Source organism: Terrapene carolina, unplaced genomic scaffold (genome assembly GCF_002925995.2).
Source record: "Terrapene carolina triunguis isolate 2854851 unplaced genomic scaffold, T_m_triunguis-2.0 Scaffold42, whole genome shotgun sequence".
Classification (NCBI taxonomy): domain Eukaryota; kingdom Metazoa; phylum Chordata; order Testudines; family Emydidae; genus Terrapene; species Terrapene triunguis.
The window spans coordinates 4,873,378-4,900,180 of record NW_020664393.1 but is presented as its reverse complement, the minus strand read 5'-3'; the positions used below and the strand labels follow the sequence as shown (position 1 = coordinate 4,900,180).

The 26,803-nt window shown below is 39.5% G+C and overlaps 1 protein-coding gene across 1 annotated transcript in view; it reads right to left on the bottom strand.

Annotated features, from left to right (window-relative positions):
• Positions 1-26,803, bottom strand: part of WASF1 (WASP family member 1) — a 171,379-nt gene that overhangs the window by 5,179 nt on the left and 139,397 nt on the right. Inside the window, exons 4-7 of the mRNA XM_024194279.1 lie at positions 7,730-7,883; positions 6,035-6,152; positions 5,047-5,219; positions 2,692-2,871 (exon numbers count right to left, since the gene is read on the bottom strand). Coding sequence (XP_024050047.1) covers positions 2,692-2,871; positions 5,047-5,219; positions 6,035-6,152; positions 7,730-7,883 — 625 coding nt within the window. The remainder of the gene's footprint in view (positions 1-2,691; positions 2,872-5,046; positions 5,220-6,034; positions 6,153-7,729; positions 7,884-26,803) is intronic.

Genomic DNA, 26,803 nt, shown 5'->3' with positions numbered 1-26,803 from the left:
GTTAATATTTAAGATCAGTAATTAGGATTATAAATAAAGCTAAATGTACTGATGTGACAACTGCATGGCTACTGTAGATCCCCATGAAGTCAAATTTACCCAATCTAAAGGCACAGTCTAGTTTTTTATTGTTTGGGTAGAACATACATCAGCCTTTTTCTTGCTAGCCTATACGTGTACTCAGGCAAATACCCGAGTTTTTCTCTTATTTAAGATTTCCTACAGTAAGTAAGATTTTCCCTACACATAGTAGTAAATCCAGAGATTTATTCGAAATATGAGGACAAGCTCGTAGAATGTGGCAGTCTTGATTTTACTGCAGATTTGACAAAATGCAAAGAAGGTACCAATGTGAGATTCATAGATTCTAGGACTGGAAGGGACTTCAAGAGGTCATCGAGTCCAGTCCCCTGCCCGCATGGCAGGACCAAATACTGTCTAGACCATCCCTGATAGACATTTATCTAACCTACTCTTAAATATCTCCAGAGATGGAGATTCCACAGCCTCCCTAGGCAATTTATTCCAGTGTTTAACCACCCTGACAGTTAGGAACTTTTTCCTAATGTCCAACCTAGACCTCCCTTGCTGCAGTTTAAGCCCATTGCTTCTTGTTCTATCCTCAGAGGCTAAGGTGAACAAGTTTTCTCCCTCCTCCTTATGACACCCTTTTAGATACCTGAAAACTGCTATCATGTCCCCTCTCAGTCTTCTATTTTCCAAACTAAACAAACCCAATTCTTTCAGCCTTCCTTCATAGGTCATGTTCTCAAGACCTTTAATCATTCTTGTTGCTCTTCTCTGGACCCTTTCCAATTTCTCCACATCTTTCTTGAAATGCGGTGCCCAGAACTGGACACAATACTCCAGCTGAGGCCTAACCAGAGCAGAGTAGAGCGGAAGAATGACTTCTTGTGTCTTGCTCACAACACACCTGTTAATACATCCCAGAATCATGTTTGCTTTTTTTGCAACAGCATCACACTGTTGACTCATATTTAGCTTGTGGTCCACTATAACCCCTAGATCCCTTTCTGCCATACTCCTTCCTAGACAGTCTTTAGAGATTTCTAAAGATAGCTACAGCACTCGACCCAAGATTTAAGAACCTGAAGTGCCTTCCAAAATCTGAGTGAGACAAGGTGTGGAACGTGCAGAAACTACAGAACCAGAACCACCTTCTGTTGGTGGTATCTGACTCAGATGATGAAACTGAACATGTGTCATCAGCATGTTTATCATTTTTACAGTGCAAATATTTGTAATAAAAATAATATAAAATAAGCACGGTACACTTTGTATTCTGTGTTATAATTGAAATCAATATATTTAAAAATGTAGAAAACATCCAAAAATATTTAAATAAATGTATTAATAGTACAACTAAAACTGTGATTTATTGCAGTTATTTTTTAAATCTCACAATTAATCACCAATTTTTTTTAATTGTTTGAAAGCCCTATTCTAAAGGAACTATTTTTACGGAATGATTAACTAATAAAATGACTTTGAAACTGAGATATGGGTTTAAGTTCATTGACAGGTCCAGTGGTACCGTACAAGATCAGTCATGCATAGCTACAGAGGCGTATATCTACACATAAGACACTCCTGTCTAGTTAGTGACCTTTTCCGTCCTCAAAGAGACAAGAGATGACTGTAAATGTTAAAGTATAAGCTGTTAGAGGAATTTCTCAATCAGAATACTCAGGTAGGAAAATGTAACACTCATAACAAATGTTAACCCAATAAAAGAGGTATATTTCTGTGCATGTTCCTTGGATAGTGAAATACTTTCATTTGGACAGAGATGAAACTATTTTGCTGACGTAACAACATAATCTAGATCTACTCTTGTATATTCCAGATAAAGATAAGGGGAACCCTATAAAAATCTAATCCATAAAGTATGACTTTGCTTGGATATGAAGTTACGTGGAAAAATACTGTCAGGATGATTTGTTTAGATTGTATCCCAATATTCCATCCAGTATTAGAAAGGCATAAAGAATCAAAAAAATAAACTAAGAGAAATGTCTATAATTTAATCTATTTTGTAGACTGTCTGCCAATGGTTTTCAAACTTATTTGATCGCAGCCCCGCTCTTTGTGTCTGTAGTTTACACCTCCCCACCACACAAGTACATATGCTGATTAAAAAAAAAATCAACGTGCAACTCTGACTAAATACTAAAACCAGTAAGCCATTGATTCAAACAGAGCCAATGATCCACTGTTATAAGAGCAAAAGCAAAACACGACTGTGGTCGAAACTTACAATTAAATGTGCAGACTGCGTTGTAGCAAATGGAATAACATACAGATAGTAATGAACGACTTTGTACAATGCTATGCAAGCTTAACAGAAATCTGTCAAAATGCACAGTGCCATCTGAGAACCTGATACGTCTGGAGGAATCAGATTTGCTAGTTATTTGTTGCTGTGGGTAAAATACGCGCAGTACGTTTTTCCCCTCCTAAAGCTTCTCATGCCCCCTAGAATACATTGCCCACACCCCGCTCAGGCCAGCCCTCAACCCAGTCTGAGAACCTCTGGTCTATGTTGCTCTCTGGGCTGAAATCAAGTACAATGATGCTACTGCTTGCTTCTTCAAAGCAAAGTCTTGCGTATCTGGACCTTTTTCAGAGATGTACGTCAGTTTATTGTTGACTCCAAACTTGACTCCTTACCTAATACAAGGAGGTATAGGTTTCACATCTCCTGCACCATGCATTGGTGGAGGGGGTGGTGGCTCATGTGGTCTGACCAACACTCGCTCCTCAGCTCTGCTCAGAAGTTCAGTCATCTGACTATAGGGTAATGCAGAAAGGGAGTAGGAGCCATCCATATGATCCACATATGGCTGAGGTCTAAGAAAAAACAAAGGAAATTTTCCACTTAAAAATTGTCTTGCTGATGATCACAGACATATGCATTAGTAGAAATCATTCATTGCTCAGCTCAGCTACTGTATTATACTTCAGTTTGATCTCTGAATTAAATTCCGTCTCTGCACAAGAGATGCCAATCGAACTGTGGTTTTTAATCTTTTTTCTTTTCCCTTTCTGCCCTACTGCAATTCAAATGTTAAACGTTTTTTCATTGGTAAACCATACAATTCCTATAGTACGTGTCTGTTAGTGTTTATTATTCAGACTTTACTGAATTAAACAAATATAACTGTTATTAGAAACAGGTTTACAGTATGAAACAGTCATGTGCCTGTAGTGTTTTGTGATTCACAATCTTTTCATATGCAAACATTATTTTACTACTTTCCTAAATTGTATAGCAATACATCATATATTGTAGTACTTCTAACAGTTTTATAAAACATTTATCAAGGCATTACTGTGTTTGACTGTCTTGTGGACACACAACTTAAAATAGAGTTCAACTGATCTCCTCCCAAACACAATGTTGCAAGCTAATATACTTCAACAAGATAACTTAAAGTGTACTATAATGTAGTAGTAGTAAAATGAAGATAACTCATCCAACAGCTTAAAATACACCTCTACCTCGATATAACGCTGTCCTCGGGAGCCAAAAAATCTTACCGCATTATAGGTGAAACCGCGTTATATCGAACTTGCTTTGATCCGCCAGAGTGTGCAGCCTCGCCCCCCCGGAGCACTGCTTTACCGCGTTATATCCGAATTCGTGTTATATCGGGTTGCATTATATCGGGGTAGAGGTGTACTTCAATCTGCTGTTAAAATCAACCCCTGCTTTTGTCTTAAAGATCTGATCCAACACCAATTAAGAAATGTTTACAGATGTAACTGTTTAATTAAAATGTTGATAAAGATCACAATTTCTCTGAAGTCAGAGGAAAAGTGTTTGCAGAACACTTTCTAACTGCTGGTGGTTCTACTGTAGGTTTCCGGATAGTGCTCATGACTGTAATAATTAAGCACAGTATTAGATAGTCACTGTTGATCCTTGGGGCTCTGAGTTTTCAAGTGGTTCTGCAATCACTTTGCTGTGGAATCGGGCATAGACCTGCATGAGGGGTGTGGCAGGGAGGGTGATATACTCATTATGGGGAGCTAACACAGTGGAATACACCTATGTGTTTTTTTTCCACAGAACAGCTGCACTTTAAGGAGGGTTTCATCATAACCTGAGTTGTAAATTACACTTGAAACCATTTTTGACTTTTCATTCTACATTGTTGTAAGTAGAGTTTTTTACTAGGTCAGAGTTCTCAATAGGCAGGTTCTTTATTTCAGGCACAACATCCTGGATCCTACAGTCTGCAGCAGGCAACAACTATTAATAGGGCTACCAGATAATCTTAAAAATTGTCTTATTTAAAAGGCTGGACAAAAAACAAGCACCCTCCCCCCCCCCCCCCCCCAAAAAACCCTCCTATTTCTTTTTAATTTTCAAGATTAATGTTATTTGAGTGCCATCTCTCTTTCCTAGTACAGTTCCTCAGTTGGTTACATGCTTTTGGTTTTGCACAAACACCGCAGGTATGTTACCTGAAATGCTATTGTCATATACCTGCAGAAGTATATTATGAAAAGAGAATTTAGCATGTTAAGGTTTGCAGAAACTTCAATCAAATTCTAGATTCAATCAAGAGTAAATAAGTTCAGTGATCTCATCCAAGTGGATAATTTGTTCACATCACAAAACCACCACATAATACTGGAGGTTTCTGCTCAAGTAAATCAGAAGACTAGAATAACAGGGGTTGTTGTAAGTCAGGACTGAAATACAGTGACAAATCTGTGTGCAAGCCTGCACCAATGATATTAGACTGATAAATGAGTAACAATGACACACACCTCCACATCCCCCATAACAATGAATTCCAGAGATATAAATTATTCTTTAAAATGACAAGGTAATAATAAACCATTTAAAACACCTGGGTGAAAGAACTTCAAAATTCTCTTTTGGTAGAGGCAATTCTGTTATCACCACTGCATTCTGAGTACTGCACCACATATACAGTCATTTACATCATAAATATATTTAGCCAAGGGTAAGATGAATGTCTCAAAATAAAGGAAGGAAAGAAACAAAAGAACCTTGAGTCAAAATGCGAGGCTGGGCCATTAGCAACTTCAATGTGCTTATGTAAGAGATTAGCGTCATCCTCAGCAAGCTCTGGACCTTGGGCTAACTTCTGCCACTCTCGCCGTCTGTCATGAGGCGCCCTGGGCACTTTTTCCGGTTCATGAGGGCGATCTAGATTCTTCTGCTGTAAGAGTTATGTAAACAAAACCGACAGTCTTTTTAAAGAGGAATGCTTTTAAAATCAGTTACAAAACAGAGAGAGAGAGAGAGATCTTGATTCTAGCGCAAGAAAAAAAAATTATTCAAACCAGAACAGGAAATGAAGGCGTAATAGAGGGAGACACTTCAGTTTATTCGATACTTAGCTAAAGAATAACCGAATTATGGTACTAAATTCATTCAAAATCTAAATCTAATCTGGCTTGAAATATGTCTTAAATGAGATTCTGAATCTGCCTCTCACATTTGCATTCTACACGATACCATATTTATGCTATGAAATATGTAGGATATAAATGGCAAAAAATAAGCATGTAGCAGTGCTTCCCTTCAGTTCTTTATCCTTTCTTTACAATTAAAATGTTCCCTTTCTACCATATTAACTCTAATTTATAGTAAACATTTCTCAAAAAGGTTCCAAGCAACTTTCTCTATAAAACTGTTGGGAATTCATATTTTAAAAGAAGACTCCAGAGACATCCTTGGATTCTTCTTGTATTTCTTGTAAGAGCTTTTTTACTGTTGTGAGGAATTCATAACATTTGGTAAACCTGCTGTTAACTATGGTGAGACAGCATTAAAACCCTGGGCTCTTTTAATGGTGTCTTATTTAAAAGGCAAGGAAAAATTGATTGAATTGAATGACGTTGAGCCAGTTTCAATATGCTTGAAAAGACTCTATTTGTCTATGTAAAGAACTGAACTTTTTAAATTGCAGAACCACTGAAGTATCATATGTGCAAGCAAACATAACCCACAGCTATTTAGCTTGGAACATACCTTCTGCTTTCTCTTTTCCTTTCTCTTGTCCTCGGTGTCCTGCAACATCTTTTCTTTCCATAGATCAAAGAAATATGAAGGATTGGTGTAAAACTTCAAACCTTCTTTTCCGTCATCTCTGAGGTAAATTTATCAAGATAGAACATACTGTTTATTTGGTAGCACATGGGACTAAATGCTGAGGCAATGTAAAGACAGCTTATTCTGGTAGCTGCAGCTATCATTTTTAAACACAATATTCAGGATTTTTGCCTCAAGTACATTATCAAAAAAATTATTACAACACATAAATTTACCTGAAGCATAATAATTAGATTTAAAATTATACTAAAGATCAGTACACATGTTAAAGATAAATAAATAAGCCTCTCTAACATGGATAGCCAGATTGATTTGGAGACTCACAAAAAACAGAACTGAAAGAAGAAAAGATGATGTGAATTTTACAGGGTAAAGTCTACCTCAATGAAGTCACTTTTTCTCCTGTTGTAGTTTGCTAGAGCATTTTAGGGGTCCCTTTTGGCTTATAAGATCTGCAAACAGCTCTATTGAGGCTAGGAATCTATGATAGACTAATTCTCCTGCTTTTTGTATTAAACATTTATGCTGGAAAATCTAGACACCTTGCCTCTGAGGATAACACTGTGGGAGCAATATTTTCTGATCTCTCTCATCCTCTGTATGCTCAGCTTTTATTATTTCAGTTAGTTATTTCCAGTACTAATACTCTCATGTTGGTGCCTCTAAAACCTTCTTCCCCCCCATCATTCCTTGTAGTCAGATCCTTATTTTAGAAATAAGTTTTAATGCTAGTTGTGGGATAACACGTGTCCCGAATAAATGAATCCGCTCGCCCTAAATTGTTTTAAAATGTGACTCTAATTTATCTCCCAAAACAGTAAGTACAAGTTGAGGGACCAGTTTTTCATGTAAATAGGCATTCAACATAATTTTAGGAAAGCAACAAACCCTCAGCTCATTTATTAGTACTAACCACAACAGTGTAATCACCTGGTTTTTTTTTTAAATTAGCTTCTTACTAACTCTCATGTTATATTATTATTATTATTATCATCCAATAAATAGAAACCTGTAATGGACTAAAAATCAATGTCTTTTCCATTTTATTATGTGCTCTTTGGCATCAAATTTGCCTTGAATGTCAATGTCACAGGAAGAGAATAATTTCTTTCCAATTAATTTTGCTGTATCAAGTCTTAGAATGAAATGTGGTTTTGACTGTGCTCTGCCAGAAACCACTGAACATGGCAACAATGCGCAATCCTTTTGGAATGATTTTTTCCCTTTTCTCATAGATGCTATTGTGAAATTGGTCACACCATATAAGATTCAAGTCACAGGATTGTATACACTATACAGTACTCCTTGGCAGAAACAGAATGCATCTTAAAAGGAATTTAGCTTTAACTTTCCTTCTCTTTTTCAGTAGAAACAATGTTTAACAAATATGGAGCTTTAGAATGGCTTTTCTTACCAATGTTAGCTGGGCATAACATTCACAGTAGTATTAACGTTGATGGCCAGATTTGCCATCCTTACTCCACAAGTAGTTTCATTGTTGTGGATGGGACTATTCCAAGATTATGGTACTACTCAACATGAGTAAGGGTGTCAGAATACTGCTATAAGTTACTGGGGGGAATTTTTTTTCCCCCCCTGATTTTTCACACTTACCTGTAAGGGGTGAGTATGTTGAGTGGGGGAGGTTGTTCACAAGTGTCATAAGTCTCCTGCAAAGGAATAGGCAGAGTCTTGCGGTCAAACAGCTGCTGATCTTGAATTGTGGAACTCCGGAAAGCTTTTCTCATTGTAATATCCTGCAATGACACTGAAAGGGGACATCAAAATAAAAAAAGAGTGGCCAACAACACTTGATTTGGTTGCATCTATCTGATTCATTATATTAATGCTGGAAAATCACTGTGAACTTGTAAAGCATTTTATAAGTGGTAAGCATTACTATTAATAATGATTTATTTGTCATATTAGCATCTCGGTTTTACAGTGGAATATAATGTCATATAGCTTTTAGTGATATAGTCAGACAACATGAAAACATGTATTGTATGTTCTGTTGTATTATCAGTGACTTATCACAGGAAACTTTTGCTCGCTTGGATTCAGGTTGGTAACAGAATTCTGTTTTCCCAGACAAGTTGACTTTATCCCTGCTGGACCACCACAGCCACAAAAACATGGTTCTAGATTTCAGAGGTACCTGCTAAAGTTAACCCACTCCATTTCATGATCCTACGGTACAAAAAGCTGGCTCATCTTGACGTGGGGGCTCTTGCCTTTAGCTCTCCTTAACAGGAATAGGGACAAATTTGCACTCCTAGCATATGCAGCACTGCCGCTGAAGTCCCGCTGAAGACACAATTTAGCAAAGCACTAAGCATATTCCATTGAAGTCAATGGGACTTACTTGTAAATAGTTTGCTCTCTTCCATTCCATTCCATGAAACCAGTAAAATGTCTAAACAGATTTCTGAATCAGGATGTGACTTTTCAATTTAACTTAATTGCTTGTAACTACCAACATACTTTTAAAAATCCTATAATGATTGGTAAGCAAGATTCAAATAAAGAGAATGGGCAAGAGCCCCGTGTAACAGTGATAAGCTTAAACACGGATTCATAACTAGCATATATGTTTAATAAATCCTTAGCCAATAATCAAAATTAAGGTCAATGTGACATTTTATATTATTATACAACCTTTATGGTTTAAAGAACATCAGGCAGCCTGTGCTACAAGAATTCTTATTAGGAGCCTCAGAAGGTTAATTGAAAAAAAATGATGGCCACAGATGACATTTGCACTGCAGATTCATGGAATAGTTCAACATCACATCTTTCTCCTTCCCTTATTTCCAAACACTCCTTCCACGGCATCCAGTTGCCTACTTGGCCTTTTCCCCCCTCCTAACTAATGTCACTTTTTCAGATTTGACAAATAAAAGGAGTACAACCTATACCAGCAAGCTATGGTGTTTTTTTCTCTTCAAAATAATTCTATACTGCAATAAGGCAAATTTAATCTAAGTAATAAAAAGTTGATTTTGAACAGAACTTTCAATTCTGTCAATACTTAAAGAAACAGATTTGTGTTTCTCCCCTCATCCCCACTAGAAATTTGGGTTTTTTTTTTCTGGAGGTCCGCGGACTCACGCGGACAGGTGATGGAACAGTTTGGTTCAATGACTCTCAGCACCCCTACTATAAAAATTGTTCCAGTATCCCTGCTCACACATTCAGAAATGTCACTCCAGTCTTTTAAAATAATGATTTAAAAGAGTGCATATGATTAAATTTTAAGGGTTTTCTTCAGTCTGATTTTTGTAGCATATTAGCTAGGGCTGTCAAGAGATTAAAAATTAATCGCGATTAATTGTGCAATTAATCGCACTGTTAATAATAGAATACCATTTCTTTAAATATTTTCTACATTTTCAAATATATTTATTTCGATTACAACACAGAATACAAAGTGTAGAGTGCTCACTTTATATTTATTTTTGATTACAAGTATTTGCACTGTAAAAAAAAATAGAAAATATTTTTCAATTCACCTAATACAAGTACTGTAATGCAACCTCTTTATTATGAAAGTTGAACCTACAAATGTAGAATTACCTACAAAAAACCTGCATTCAAAAATAAAACAATGTAAAATTTTAGACCCTGCAAGTCCACACAGTCCTACTTGTTCAGCCAATCACTCAGACAAACAAGTTTGTTTACATTTGCAGAAGATAATGCTGCGCACTTCTTGTTTACAATGTCACCTGAAAGTGAGAACAGGCATTCTCGTGGCACTGTTGTAGCCGGCGTCGCAAGATGTTTATGTGCCAGCTCTGCTAAAGATTCATATGTCCCTTCATGCTTCAACCATCATTCCAGAAGACATGCGTCCATGCTGATGACAGGTTCTGCTCAATAACAATCCAAAGCAGTGTGGACCGACACATGTTCATTTTCATTATCTGAATCAGATGCCAACAGCAGAAAGTTGACTTTTTTTTTTGGTGGTTCGGGTTCTGTAGTTTCCGCATTGGAGTGTTGCTCTTTTAAGACTTCTGAAAGCAAGCTCCACACCTCGTCCCTCTCAGCTTTTGGAAGGCACTTCAGATTCTTAAACATTGGGTCAAGTGCTGTAGCTATCTTTAAAAATCTCACATTGGTACCTTCTTTGTGTTTTGTCAAATTTGCAGTGAAAGTGTTCTTAAAATGAACAAGGTGTGCTGGGTCATCATCCGAGACTGCTATAACATGAAATATATGGCAGAATGTGGGTGAAACAGAGCAGGGGACATACAATTCTGCCCCAAGGAGTTCAGTCAGAAATTTAATTAATGCTTATTTTTTTTAACGAGCATCATCAGCATGGAAGCATGTCCTCTGGAATGGTGGCTGAAGCATGAAGAGGTATATGAATGTTTAGCATATCTGGCATGTAAATACCTTGCAATGCTGGCTATGAAAGTGCCATGCAAATGCCTGTTCTCACTTTCAGGTGACAGTGTAAATAAGAAGCGGGCAGCATTATCTCCCTTCAATGTAAACAAACTTGTTTGTCTTAGCGATTGGCTGAACAAGAAGTAGGACTGAGTGGACTTGTAGGCTCTGAAGTTTTACACTGTTTTGTTTTTGAGTGCAGTCATTTAACAAAAAGATCTACATTTGTAAGCTGCACTTTCATGACAAAGAGATTGCACTACAGTATTTGTATGAGGTGAATTGAAAAATACAATTTCTTTTGTTTATCATTTCTAGAGTGCAAGTATTTGTAAGCAAAAATAATATACACTTTGATTTCAATTACAACACAGAATACAATATTTATGAAAACGTAGAAAAACATCCAAAATATTTAATACATTTCAACTGGCATTCTATTGTTTAACAGTGCAATTAAAACGGTGATTAATCGCGATTAATTTTTTTGAATTAATGGCTTGAGTTAATGGCTATTAATCAACAGCCCTAGTATTAGCATATAAAAGCCAATCTACTTGAGGCACTGTCTGCTGCCTTACTTCCTTCCCATCGCAGCAATTGAAAACAGTATTACTGGAACAGCTGGTAGTTCCACTGTATAATCACAAGAGAGCAGAAGGCAGGACTTTCTCCACAAAGGGCCTGCAACTTTGGAATGCTCTCCTCGCTTACCAAATCAATTACATTCTTTGCGAGGCTAAAGATGGTTTTTGTTCACTTTGTCTTTTGAGGTTTTATTTATGGTATTTTGCGGGGGCTTCTCCCTTCCACCACCACTCCTGTCTTAGGATCTATTTAGTTATGTGATATTTTATCCCTGTGAAAACCTTGTCTAGTTAGGTGCTCAGAAGCCTTTTCAAGACTTCATGAATAATACAATTACTAACAGAAAATCCCAGCTAGATGGAAGTAAAGCAATTGACAATGGCATCAACAGTAATCTTGAATTCCATGAACAGTGGAGACTTGAGTTTTAGAGAGGATTCCCATTTTTGCAGACACAATTTTGCATTCAACCATGTGCGCATATATCTATCTATCTATCTATCTATCTATATTTTACCTGCCATGAATTGCAAGTAATTTGCTTGCTAAAAACTGCACTTAAACAGAGGCTGGGGCTAACTTGATCTAAAATCAGGTCTTGAATTATTTCATAAAATTAACTGTTCTGCTTTCAAAGTTCTGTTGAAGATATGTACAACTGTCCATGTTCAGTGCTGCACAGTACTCCCTTAAAGTCTTAAATGCCATGCAGGAGTTTAGTTTGAAATACATTCTAATAAAAAAATTAGTAAAAATCTGTTTGAACACGTACCCTCAGACAGTAGTGAAGGGGTTAATTTGGAACATTTTTGGTCAAATAAAACGCATACAAAATGTTTCTTTGCTTTTGATATCTGACCTTCATAAAAATATGTAGCACATCTCCTAAAACATTGCCAAATTGAGACATGCACTGTTCTATATCCTTTCTTTTCTATCAATTGTCTTGTTAAGTCTTAAGAATGAATGACCTTGTCTTCCACCTTTCCAGGCCTAAAATGTCCAAATCATCAGTCTCCCTCTTCTAGATATAGACCTCCCCTCCCCACTTAGTTCAGCAACTACACAAGCCTCACAAAAGGGGAAGATCACTCCCCAGGGCAATTAGTTCACAAAGCTCAACAGATTATTTTTCCTCTAAACTTAAGAAGTTATCTGATCTGAGGGCTATTTATATATTGTGGAATTCAAAACTGCTACTAGCATTTCCTTCTTTAACATTCTTTGATCCTGTCATGAAAAAGCAGCCTTTTGGTTCAAAACATTTGACCACATTATGATGACATCATTAAAGGAAATGGAAGGTCACAAAGCAAAGAATATGTAGAAATAGAATACTGTGAAATAATTAGCCTTTGAAAGTCATAACAAGCCTTGCTACACTGCAAGTACAAATAATCCAATATCCAAAATGTTTCGTGGATACATTTCTCATGAAGCACAAACTCACTGTATATGTGGAAATCCCACTTGTAGTATACAAACAATGAGACCCTATATATGCTGTTTATTCAACATTTAAATGTCTCTCATTTTACATTAAATGTACTTGCTCATTTGAGGATCTGTATTAATGCAATAAGTGCAAGCTTGTCCTTTCCAACTCTATTCCTAGGATTCTGTGAAAAGACCCACTACATCAGCTAATCTTGCTCCCTGCCAATACAGAATTTCCAAGTAATTTAAAATAGCTCATCTTTTTGACAGGCATTACCAACATATTGTATGCGAGGTTCTGAAAGAGAGATCCTTGTCCATTTATCTTTTCAACTCAAGGAAAAAAATAGAAAAAGCAAGTATTTAAATAGTGGTACTGCACCATATGGTAACTGGGTTTTGTTTGAAGCTGCCTTATGAATGAAATAAAAACCCATCAGTACTATAAATTGGTAATAATATTTTACCACCTGGTAAGCTGCTTCTTAGATTTCACTCCCCTTAGTATCATTAAAGTATGACCTGCAATTTAGAGCAACGAATGAGCTATGTAGCGTATCAGCGTGCTGACAGAAACTAGCTATTCTGATAGAAATAATTTACATTTCAAAGAAATATTAAATCTTGTATTTTATAGCTCACTTTAAAAGAAATCTGTTAGGCATTAGAGTTTTTACAGTCTTTCCAATGTACAGCTAATGAAAAGATTCTACACCAAAAACATTCCAGAAAAGAGGCTATTCACTTGGAACTAGCAAATATGTCTGTGCAGATCTACAGTTCTGTGAACTCTTACCTCAGTATTGCACTCCCAGCACCATTTAAAACCATGAGTTCTTGAGCGTCACAAGCATGATCCCTTGTGGATCTGAATGTTTTGTGAGAATTTTATATAAACAGTCCATGGACCCAAATGCCCTCAGTTCCCTTCCTCTATTTAAAATCCTGTCCAAAGACTTGGGAGAAGCAGGGAATGAAGGTGGATATTTAGAAAACTCTAATTACCAGTAAGTAACCACCTTTTCTTTATTAAAAATTTTCTCTCCAGAAACGAGCATCTGCCTCAACTCCCATGAGAGAGTAATCATTGCGATCTGAGCTCCATGTAGGAGTTTTACAGATTTCAGAAAAGGTGATATTCTTTAAGCATCCTTAGAAGCCACCTTACATTTAGTAGAGTGACCTCTCTGTCACCAGATTTCCTGTCTGATCATAGTAGTCCTGATAGTTGCTAAACAGAGATTACTTTTCCCTGGGACCAGAAATTACTTTCCCCTAGACTTGTCCCCGAAGACAATGAGCAACCTCAAATTTTCTAACAGGCTTTGTTTTAATGAAAATAATAGCTCATATGCTCTTTGGACATTAACTTACATGTGGAATTTAAGCTACATAAATTGAAGAGGCTTTGAGAAGACCTGGGAGGTTAATGTACTGATTGAGACAGAGTTAAGAAACCACCTTAAATTCAGGATGTAGGTGTAGAACTATGTCCTGTGAAACACTGAATAGCACTTTCGGGAATGGCCTTCTCACCCAGGCATTTCAGGCAGCAAATGTGTTGGTTGGGTCATCACAAATATTTTGACAAGAAAATGCTCCACTCAAAACCTGACATTTTGTCCAGATCCCCCTTTTTATAGATAGAAAACCAACTGTAAAGAAGCACAGATCTCTCACTAAATTAACTATCTTTATCAAATGGTGGGTGGGTTTTCCTAATTTAAAACTGATTAGCTACTAAACCATTAATAAATTGCATCAAAGAGCAGGGCGACTGGATGAAATGCACGAAGGATGGTTGGGGACATGACCCTCACCCCCAGTGTCTGGCTCTGTGTGAGAGACATGTTTTACTGCTTTAAGTAGTTTTAGGATTTGCAGCACATAGGAACGTGTGCTCAAAATAAATGGGGATCCACAGATGCAATCTTTGATGGAGAAATGATTGCATTCTGCAATTCTAGCTCTAATGTATTGTTCTTTACTTAGGTTTGGTCCCAAAATTCTGTCTGCATTAATTATGCTCTGATCATATTGTAATCAGTGCTTAATTTGTGCCAGGACTTGTCAGGGCTGAGCCCAGGCACCTCTAGGCTTGGCAGTTCATGGCCCTGGCACCTCTGGGCTTGCTGTGTCAATTATGAAAGTAAAAAAATTGCTTGAGCTCTAGTGCCTAACTGCTTCACCCTGGCACCTCTTTCATTACAAATTAAGCACTGATTGTAATTATGCATTTTAGCATACTGTATGTGGAGGTCAGGCCCCAACTACCTTGTATTCTTTGTTTTGAAACTCACTAAATCATCATTCACAATTCACCTACTCCCATTTTGTGACCCCAAAGACAATAAATGGGACCGGTTCTATAGCTCCCAGAAAGAGACAGTGGACCTCTTGTTTTAAGTGTTTCTCATGAGATGGATCCCAGAAGAGGGACAAAGAGCAGGGGTCAGATGGAGGAATAGAATGGAAGTGGATAGAATGGCCCTCTTCTATGATTTCCAGTATCCACTTGTCTGAAGTAAGGTACTCCCAGGCAGGTAGGTAGTAAGAGAGTAGGTCTCCAAAGGAGGGGTAGTCACACAACTGGCAATCCAGTGGAGTGGAATACTTGATGCTGCCAATGAAGGCATCAGAAGTGTCTCTTAAGAGAGAAGGGTTGATTGGGTAGAAGTAGGGGTGGGAGTCCCTCGTTTCTGAGGTCTAGCCTTTCTCCTGAAGGATCCTGGGGCTTAGGGAAAGTGTGCTGATGGTAGTGGAAAGGTCTCAATTTCTGAGCAGTTTGAGATTAACTAAACTGGCTTCTCATTACAGGCACATAAATCCCCAGTGATCGCAACGCTGTCCTGGAGTCCTTGAGTATGTGGAGAAAGGAGTCTGTATGCTTGGGAAAGAGCTTAGGTCCTTCAAACAGAAGGTTTACCGTCATGTTTTGAACTTCTCTTGGAAGTCCTAAGGATTGGATCCAGGATGCTCTTCGCATGACCATCATCATGGCCATAGACCTGGAAGATGTATGAGTGGCATCTAAGGCAGCTTGCAGAGAGGTTTTCGCTATCAACAGTCTTTTTCAGTGATGATAGATTGGAATTGATTTTTCTGGTCTTGTGGCAAATGCTCAATAAAATGTGTAAACTTGAAGTATGTACTGAAATCATATTTTGCCATCAAGGCCTAGCATTTGGCAATGTGAAATTGGAGAGTGGCTGATGAAAAGTTCTTCCTTCCTATCAAGTCCAGCTGTTTAGATTCCTTATCCGATGGAGAGGCCCTAGATCATGTTTGACTGTTTCTCATTGGTAGCCTCCACCATAAAGGAATTGGGGTTAAGGTGGGAGAAGATGTACTCCATTCCTTTGTGTGGGATGCAGTATTTTTTTTATCTGCCCACTTACAGATCAGTGGAATTGTGGCATGTGTTTGCCACAGGGCATATGCGGGAGATATAGGTAGGACAATGTTTACCTAGTGATGTCAGGATGTCCACTAGGGAATGTTTGGGCTCTTGCACCTCCTCTAGTGGGATTTGAAGGGAGTCCACTAGCCTTCTCAGGAGTTCCTGGAATGTTTTGAAATCATCTTTGTAAGAGGCTGATGGTGGCATTACCACCTCATCTAGAGATGAAGACTTTCCAGATGGACGCGAGATCTTCTCTACCTGAGTCTCCTCTTCCTTTTGTGCATCTTCCAGTCCTGGAGAAGTGCAGAGGTGTGAGGACATTCTGTAGAAGCTCGTGGTTGGTATGGTACTGGTGCTTTGTCCTAGGCATCCAATGAAGTTGGTCACTGTAGTGGCCCAGTGGTCTCAGGGACCCCACTGGGGAGGGACCCAATGATAATTTGAGCCTATGATATCTGGTTGGTTCCCCAGGCTTGTGTTCATGCAAGGGGCTCATAGGGGTGGGGTAGGATAGTACAGTACTGGGATGGATCCATGTCCTTAGATCTCTGAGTCGGAGGTGTCTTCCTATAATTTGCGATTCAGGTTCAGAGATGAGAAGATCCTCTGAAGAAAGGTACCTGGAAGGAGGTGGAGGGCTTGGATATCCCTCACCTGAAGCTCAAGTCAGTACTGGGTGGTGAGATGGAGGTTGTTGCAGTACCAAGATGGTTGTAGTGTCCTGCCCTCTTTCAGAGATATTGCGAGATACTGGTACCAGGGTGTGAATGATAGCCCTGTGGGTCTCACTATGTCTAAAGGGAGTAGATGGTGGTGCTGTGGTATTTGCTCTTGAGGTAGGCACACCTGAGTGGGTCTTCTTCCTCAGAACTGATACCTCAATACCAGACCCAATCCGAGACTCTGCCGTACCCTTAGAAAGATGAGAGGTCTCCCAGGAGTGGGTCATATGCGGTGATCTTCCCCTCCTCTTCATTTCCCTGCTGGGAGAAGAATGCTTTTCCTCTTTTTTGAGGTCTTATTGTCCAGGGCTGCAGAAGAAGCAGCAACAGTGACCAAGGCTGTCTGCAAAATAGATGCCAATATACTGGTGTGTGAGGGGGACCCCTCAGGAGCTAGGGCATGCTCCATTAGTATTAGCTTCAGTCTAGTGGGAGTAAATAGTGGGAATAAAATCCCTTCCCCCTGTGTTGAGCAGGAATAGTCTCTATTGCTCCTAACTGGAGGAGATGATCTACCTCTTGGCGCAGTAAATATTGGTGAGAGGGGTCCGGGAAGAGAGATGGGGAGGGTGGGTGGTATAGACAGGAAAGGAATGGTATAGCCCATTTGGATGTCTTGTAGGGCCCATTTGTCCATGGTGATAGCTGCCCACTTGAGGTAGAATGGGAGCAAACGGTCTCCAAATAGTTGGGTGGATGGTATATGTGCTGGAATGTGGGAGAGGTCTTCCAGACCCTCGACCAAGCCTTCAAATTTGTTTATTAGAGGAAGTAGGTTGAGACGCTGCTGGTGGTGGAGGGCGTCATCATTGCGGTCTCTGTCTCTGTCGTTGTAGGTGTTGATCGTAAGGCCTCTGGTGTTGCTGTATGTATGTCGGGTATCTAGGCCACTGATATAGTTGACACCTGGATTGTCTCCTTCTTGTGGCAGATGTATGAATGCCGAGGGACCGGAGGCTAGCCCGCGAATCCTTCATCGTGTGCAGCACTTCATTGATTTTGGCTGTGAACAATTTTTGTCTGTCGAAAGGGAGATCTTTGACCGTATTTTGTATCTCCCGTGGGAATGCCAAAGAATTAAACCATGGGGCTTGTTGCACAACAATGGCCGTGTCAGCCGTGTTCAGTGAGGCAGAGCCATGATTGAAATCATCTGTCCTTCAGAGACCAGAGATTTGAACTGTTGCCTCTTTTCCTCAGGAATGTCGTTAATAAAGTCCAAACATTTGCCATAGTTCCTATGGTCCTATTTGGCAAGTAATGCTGCATAATTCGCCACTCTAACTTGAAGTGTGGATGATGAGTATACTTTGCGGCTGAATAGGTCCAACTCTTACTCTCCTTATTGAAAAGGGTGGATCGAAATTGATGTTGTTTGTCCCTTTGGTTGGCTGCTTCCACTACCAGCAAGTTGGGTGCTGGTAGTGGATCCCTTGCAGGAAACTTAATATTTTTGGTCCGCCCTTTTGCATTTTGTGGGTATTGTGGCTGGAGTTTGCCACACTGTCTTGGCGGGTTCCATGATAGCCCCATTGATTGGCAATGCTATCTTGGAGGAGGAAGATGTCTGTAGGATATCAGTTAACTCATGTTGAGTTTCCGACACTTCCTCCAGAGCAATCTTAACCTCATTAGCCACTCTTTTGAACAAGTCTTGGAAGTGAGTAAAGTCATCTGCCATGGTTGGTGGTGGAGGCATAATAGCCTTGTCCGGTGAGGAGGAAGAATTATTGTTGGTTGGCGAGGTGTCGGGAGCAGTGTCCTCTTCCTGATTTGCCATGGGTTCCTCCTGTGTGTCCACTGCTACAGTCTCCAAAGGTGGAGGCGGGAATCTGGTGTCTTCCCTATGTGCACTAGGGCACCTGTTATGGTGTCTTCTGTAAGACCGCCAGGGACTCCAATATGGCCAGTGACCAGGGAAGGGCATGGGTGGTTCCATCCATGGGTGGTCATACCAAGGTGGCATGTTGTGAGTGTATATGGACCATGATCGTAGTGGTCTGGCAGCAATAGGTGTCCTGATTGGGGAAGAATGGTGAGGGGAGACTATCCCTTCAACCTCCTCATCTTCATCACTCGAAAACTATGATGGCATGGGAGATAGTTGTTGGTGTGGTACTGCTGGCCCCGGTGAGACATCGGTGCCTAAGAGAGGAGACTCTGGGGTTGGGGAGACCAACAAATCCTTATGGTGTGGAAAATGGCATGGTGCCAAAAGCACCGTTGCCGCAGGGCCAGGTGCCAATTGCACCGGTGGTGTGGTGTGCTGAGTCGGTGCTGATGTCGCTTGTGTCAGCGCTATAGCATTAGTCTGTGGCGTGGAAATAGGAATGGTTGCCGGTGCCATCTCCTTTGGAGGTACCAATGGTGCCGTGGTGGAGACAGACAGTTTAAAGCCATTAGCCTCAGCACCAGAGTGGTGGGTGCCAGTGGCCGCCACCACATGGATAGTGACGGAGGTGCCTGGAGTGTCGTAGGTGCTGAGCCACGGTGAGGCCGGCATCAATGGGAGCAACGGTTGAGAAGGAACTGAGGAGTCCGGGTCACGTGCATGCTAGTTGAAGTGCCAACGGTGTGCGAGGCAGGCACCGTGCATGCGCGACCTATACAGGCACTGCTGCAAAACTCTCCGAGCAAAGGCGCAGGGACGCACCTTCACCTGGAGTGGAGTACTCACAAGAACATCTCTCTCAAAGAACCTGTTCTTTCTAATGTCCCAACCCCTTTTCCAGGTGCCACTCCTTGTCTTACAATAAACAAAACTCTAGCTTCCAGTTTCTGTTTACTTTCCCAAGACCAGTTTTTCCTCCCAGCTGCTGCTCCCTCAAGTTATCACCACAATTGCCTCGCCTCATAGCTGCCAACCATTCTAGGTTTCCCCTGCCAATGCCACCGTTGTCACCTACAGCAAAAGCTTCTATCCCCACCTCTTGTGGTATTAAGGCTATATAACAGTGGTGGGCAACCTGCCGCACGTGGCCCGTCTGGGTAATCCGCGGGCAGGCCGCAAGACAGTTTGTTTACATTGACCGTTCGGAGGCACGGCCACCCACAGCTCCCAGTGGCTCACCGTTCCCGGCCAATGAGACCTGCGGGAAGCAGTGGCCAGCACGTCCCTGCGGCCCGTGCTGCTTCCCGCAGCTCCCATTGGCCGGGAATGGCGAACCATGGCCACTGGGAGCTGCGGGCAGCCGTGCCTGCGAACGGTCAATGTAAAACAAACTGTCTTGCGGCCTGCCCGCGGATTACCCTGACTGGCTGCATGCGGACCGCGGGCCGCAGGTTGCTCACCACTGCAGATAACATTTCTCAGCTATTAATCTTTCCCAGGTCGTAACTAAATTATGTAGCAAAGTGACGTTTCTAGAACACTAAAAACCTACAGGTACACTTAAACATTAAAAAGAGATGTTTGTATTGAATTAAAAATTAAACTAATGACTTTTATTCATTTTAATTCAATAACATTAGTTTTTGAATTTTTCCACTTATTTCTCTGCTGCCGTGGAATTTTCCATTTACCACAGCATTTAGCGCAGGTGTGCTGCAAAAGTCAAAGACCTTATGTACTATGTTTGGCTTCCAATTTGTTAAAATTAAAAACACCATTAAAAGGCATTCTTTTCTATTAAAATAGCAAAATAGACAGATCAGCTCTTAGCTTATACATTTTCCTTCTTCCAGGACACCACAGTTTCTTTTTTTTTGTAGGGAGCGATCAACAACTGTTATTTGTTAATGACTTGTTACACTTGGTATCAGTACTGCACTGTATATCAGTATCTCAAGAGAGAGGCATGAAAGCTAGGATGATTATTTTTAACAAAAGCACTGTAAAATTTCCACCTACACAGATTTTAAATTATTTATCTGTACTAGCACTTCAAGATTAATGGCACTAAGAAATTTATTGAACTGCAGGTAAAACTGACAAGTTTTCTTTACAAGAGCAACAATATGAATGATCACGTATTCTTTACTTTGTAGTTTGGACACAATTACTTTCACAAATAACCACTAACAGCTAACTCACTAGTATTTCAATTATTATAGGATGTACGTGAAACACACATCTTCAACCCCCTCAGAAATCAATGTATGTTAAATAAGGAAATTAAATAAAACATGGCTGTAGAGAAACCACATCTCCAGTGTAATGGCTTTAAATTCTTTTTACTACAAGAAGGAATTTTATATCTTATCATGCTACATTTATATTCTAAAAATAAATTATTAAAAGAAAAGATTTCAGAGAATTCATTAGGTATTTCTTCAGTTAACTTATGATAATACTTACAGCACTGATTTCTCATGAAATAATTTCATATCTGGCGTGTAATACCATGCTAGTCACAGCCAAAACAGGCTGAATGCTTCTATTATTTTTCACTGAAGAATTAATTTTATTAACACATGCCTATTATCATGTATAAAGAAACATATTAATTCTACATATTTATTCCACTTAATTGAAAACAAGCAATTATTTTTCCTCTATGTACAAAAATAGCATCACTAGTATGGGGAGAACAAAGTAATATAGAAGTCTTTGTGATGAGAAGAAAATGATGGGAAGATACCTTATATTCAAAACATACGGACACTCCCTCTCTAAGCTACAATTTTTCAGATGTTATGGATTCATTCATTTAAACAGAGTATTTCAGTGTTGGAAACCATTTTGATTTCCTTTTTACAGTATATTAATCAAATACATAAGGCAGAAATAATTCAAATGATAGCTCTGATAACATTAAAACCCATTTCTGGTTGTTTGATTTCAATGTCTGATCACTGATTTTGTGAAATTAATAACTTCTAACAAACTTAGCAAATTTGATTCAAACAAAATCAAGTTTTTAAAGTAATTGATGCAATGTTCAGATTCGTTTTATGAAATCTATGTATGAATGCCTGTCACAACACCATGTAATTTTTGTTCTTTCCTCTCCTAATTTTTTCTTGTAGAAAGTCAGTAATTCTCTACGTTCCTTGTTTCACCCCTGAGCTAAAATGCTTCCTGGAGCTCCTGGTGGAACTATATATTTCTATGCTTCAGGGTAGTGCGTAGCAAACACAATCCAGTTACTCTCCTGATTTGATTTTTCTTCTTTTGCATTAGAAGATTTTATTCATACAAAATTATGAGGGAAATTCAAAGTCCTTTCAAAACTTCAGTTTTTTCTGTCAACCCTAAATCAATGTTCATGTCAAGTATTTGTATCTTGCCCAAATGTACTTCATTCTTGCTGTTTATTTATGCTGTGAGCCCCTAAAAGTGAATTTTTTCTTCTTTTCTCTGTTGCTGTATGGACACACAGGAGTACATTTTAAAAGATCTCTCTGCTATTGTCTGCTGAAAGAGAATACCCCAGTGACATATCAGAAGAGAATCACCTGATGTGTATCCTGGTATAGATGACCCCCTTGCCATACAAGTTAAGGCTAACAGAAGGGAAGTGAAGTTTTCACAGAGCTTCTGTAAATCACTCAGTTTTGTATGGTAAAAATTTCTAGTGGAAGAAAAAAAAATGATATAAAGCCTCTCCTAGGTCCATGGTGCATAGGGGCGGTGCTGTCACTACAATGCAGTTTCAGAGGGTGCAGCATGTGCTGTGCTACACAGCTGGTCAGAGGGTGGGACCACAGTAACGCTTCCTTCCTAATGGTTTTGGAGTGGCTAGCACCTCTAAATAAATGCATTCTTTGCAATCAATTGAGCATAAGGACTGAGATTTGCTTGAATCTCGCATGGGGGTTTAAGGCAGGAGGCTCTACCCTTACACTCCTGTAACTTACCAAACTAATTTGCCAAACTTTTTTAGATTTTATTACTTAAATCATAAGCCATTTTCCTCCATTAAAAACCTCGATATTATTTTAGCCCAGATGAGAGCAAGAACTGTTTGTAAGTGAAGCCTTAAAATTCAAAGCCAGAGAAGCCTGGTAAAAATGAATGGTTTCCCCCATCTCTCATTTTGGGGAGAGATGTACTGTAGGGTCCCCCATTTCTTCACTTCATTCCCCTGTCAAAGGATTCACATTGGGCAAGCCTGTTCTTCTAAGCAAGGAGTGTTGGATATAGCTCCTTCAAGGAACTTGTTAAACGACAATCCTGGATCAGTAAGACAGGCTTACTTAGGAAGACAGGAAGTACCCCAACCTTTCCTGTAAAGTACTGCCAGGCACTGCTAGCCCAGAGAATGAGGAACCAATACTGAGTTGCCACTTGGGTCATGCTGCATGACCATGAAATTGGTGGACTGGCACCCCCTCTTACCCCTGTTTTGTTTAACCGCAACATTCTTCTATTTCCTTATCAGTGTGGTTTAGTAAACAAATGCAAGAATATATGCAGTATTGTCAAAAGCATTTGTAGTGCATTTGGGGCTAAATATTATTTTAACAATCTCTCTCCTGATTCTCTGGCAGTAAACATCCATTAGTGCCTAGTATGTAAGTAAGCCTATAACTGAACTTGTCAAAGGTCATTTGTGTGAGAAAGTATGAATACCCATCTCACTACTCTGTAATATCCTCAGAATCTTCACTCCATCAAACAAAATGGCCCCTATGTATTTTTCTGAAAATTGAATGTTTACCACATCTGCACAGAAATAATTTCCCCAAATACTTAAATTTTAAACAAATAACTAAATTGCCAAGGGTAAACATGAAAATGACATACCCCCACCATCACATTTGTTATAAGATTACAGTTGCTCACTAAGAAATCTCTCATTATCCAATCATTGTAAGCATAGTCCTTTACGTGAAAAAGGGGAGGTGTGTTTGGTTTTACTCTAGTTGTCAAGAGACTTGGAGAATGTGAGGCAAATCATGAGTTTGTGGAAAATCAGCAGTAATTCTGTGACAGTTGCTTTTAAAAATCTGTTCTAAAACAAATACCAAACATGTCAGAGTCAACAACTCACCCTTCCTGGGTTTAGTTTTTAACAACACTGAAATTAAAAATTAAAAATATAAAATTCAGTTCAAACCTTCACACTGGGTTTGGCTGCTCCTAGGATTCCTACCTTAGGACTGCTCAGCCTTCCCCCTAGATCAGTGGTTCTCAAACTTTTGTACTGGTGACAAGCAAGCCTCTGTGTGCGACCCCCCCATATAAATTAAAAACACTTTTTAATATATTTAACACCATTATAAATGCTGGAGGCAAAGTGGAGTTTGGGTTGGAGGCTGACAACTTGCGACCCCCCCATGTAATAACCTCGTGACCCCCTGAAGGGTCCTGACCCCCAGTTTGAGAACCCCTGCCCTAGATCCTCCCTCTAAGGTTACTCCCACCTTCCCTATATCCAGGTCAGTTACAAGTCACCTGTCTAAAATCAGGAGAGCACATTTAACATTCCACAGAAGAATAAACACCTGCTAATAGGGTGGGCTATTTCAAGCAAACAATCTTATAAAGCCGAAGAACTTGATAATTTCCACAAGACTAGGTTCCACAGTATGAGCCTGGTATGCCTGTTAGGTTTTGGAAATCTGGTGCATTTTTACCTAATTTTATAAAACAGACCAACCAAACGTTCAGGGTATGTCTACACTACCCGCCAATTCGGCGGGCAGCGATCGATCCAGCGGGGGTCGATTTATCGCGTCTAGTCTAGACGCAATAAATCGATCCCCGAGTGCTCTCCCATCGACTCCTGTACTCCACCGCCGCGAGAGGCTCAGGCAGAGTCGACGGGGGAGTGGCAGCAGTCGACTCACCATGGTGAAGACACCACAGTAAGTTGATCTAAGTACGTCTACTTCAGCTACATTATTCACATAGCTGAAGTTGTGTAACTTAGATCGATTCCCCCCCCCCAGGGTAGACCAGGCCTCAGACTCTGTTGTTTTACAATGAGCCAAATGACTGAGCAGACTGTCCAGTCTATCAATTTTAGCAACTGCTTGTCCCACAAAAAGAATCTTGATCACAAGCTGTCTCAGCTTAATGGTATGATCCATCAGTGATGCAGCTATCTCAAAAGAAACGTGTTTTTCATTTTTAAACAGAATAACTATAACATTATCCACCAGAACTGAAAAAAGCACCACAATAAGAATGCAAAACTTCCTTCTACTCATTCTAGTCTTGGAAAGTGAAGTTATATTAACTCCACAGTTCCTATAGGATGCAACATGAATCCTCACTCTAGTGCAGTTGACATTTTCTATCCCCATGAATGGAGCTTTAACCGCAACTAATCATCCAGAACTGGAACATCTTTTTATTGAAAACTGGAATCTCAATCTCTGTCTGAGATTATATTCCAAAAAGTGGAGTGGTCTGATTTGGGATTCTTAGATATTTTATGTCTGTTTCCGTCTACAAACAATAGCTTCCCTACTTAGGTTTTCGGGAAATGTGGAAATTACGCTAAGTCTGTATGGTACAAGGTTTGTGATATCTTGCTCATCTGGGGTGCAATTGACCCCATGCTGAGGGCTGACACAATGCCTATATACCACTTAAGTTGTACATAAATGCTACCTGCTAGTCCTCTGCCTATGTCACCCTAGTGATGTTTTTTGAACTACTTGTTTTCTCAGGGCTCAACATTATTTCTAAAGGAAAGAATCTCAGCTGGTGTAAATCAGTAAACTTCACTGAAGTTAACTGAGATACAATGATTTACACCAGCTGAGGATCTGGTCAATGAGCCCCTATAATAAATCATTGTCATTCTAACTGATCCAATTTTCACTAGTTTTCATACTAATAAAGTAATGCTGTGGGCTCCTCCTAAACGCCTTCCCTAGCTAGCTCTGAAACTGTACGTTGAATCAGTCAATCACTCAAATAATATTTTACATGTTCTTATACTCATTCTGGTAACAATTCTTTAAGCAAGTCATTTATGCCTTATTTTTGACAGTTGCACCTTAGGTCAAACTGTGTTGCAGAGAAACATGTCTAAAACATTGCTTCTCCATTTTTTTCAAGTCGTCAGCTCTCTTATAACTCATTTACTTCTGCATTGCATCTATACTACCAAACTTCATATCTTCACTAATGGTAAAATGGTGGATTCTGTCTAAGTATAGACAGGGAACAGGTGTTTTAACCATGTTGCTTAACTGTACAGGAGATCCATGACAGAAACAGTCACAGAACCTACATCCTTTTATTCCATGTAGGGTTAGTGACTTAGTGGTGAAACAGCCTTGTCTACACTGCAGCTTCCACTGCTGCTATCATACATAGAGAATTATAACTGAAGCCTGCTACAGTAGACAAAGCTGTGGAGAAAAGGAAATTACTTATCTGTCATTCTTGTTCTTTGAAAGAAGCGATTATGACAGATTTATATTCACCCATCTTTCTCTAAAACAGAGTTATGGCCTTAGCTGTTAGATTTTTGTGTGTGGTCAAAAAGAAACTGGAATTGGAAACTATAGCATTCTTTGTACCCTCACAGGTTACATGATCTGCCCTCTTCAAAAGGTTCCATTATTTTGGCTTGTTAGACAGATTCCAAATCTCATGACTAAGTCTTGAAACCCAACAGTATGGAAAAGCAGAGGATTTCAATCTCAGGACAGTCATCCAGAACCTTTCCTGAATACTAAATTCACTTAGGCAAAAATAAATAAATCCTAAATAAATATGGATCAAAGATTTATTTTTTAGCAAAATATAACAAAGATTTAACAATTATAAGGTACTTTAATAAATATGCATGAAGAAAGGAAGGAGAGAAAAGGGTGAAGGGGGACAGGAAAAGACAGGGAGAGTGCTGATTGGTCAATTTTTCATAATCTCGAAAAAAACACAAACGACCAAAAAGATGGGGGAAGAGGTGGCAAAGGCTAATCCTTGATTTTCTGATGTCAAAGTTCCACAGCTAAACAATGAGTTGTTCACTGAAGATCAGTAGATGATGGACAGTATGGATGAGAGAAGGATGAGAGGGTAGAGCTGAACAGCATTATGCCTGTCCTGGGACAGATGTGTGAAACAATCTTTGACAAACAGGGCTACCGTTCAAACTTCACCATGAGCCCAAAGTTGTACACATTTTAATAAAGAATGACAATGTGTCGATTACTGAAGACTTTACTCACACAAGTGGTTATAAATCTCACTGATGAAGGTAAACACTGAGTACAGGTTTACTCCCAGAATTT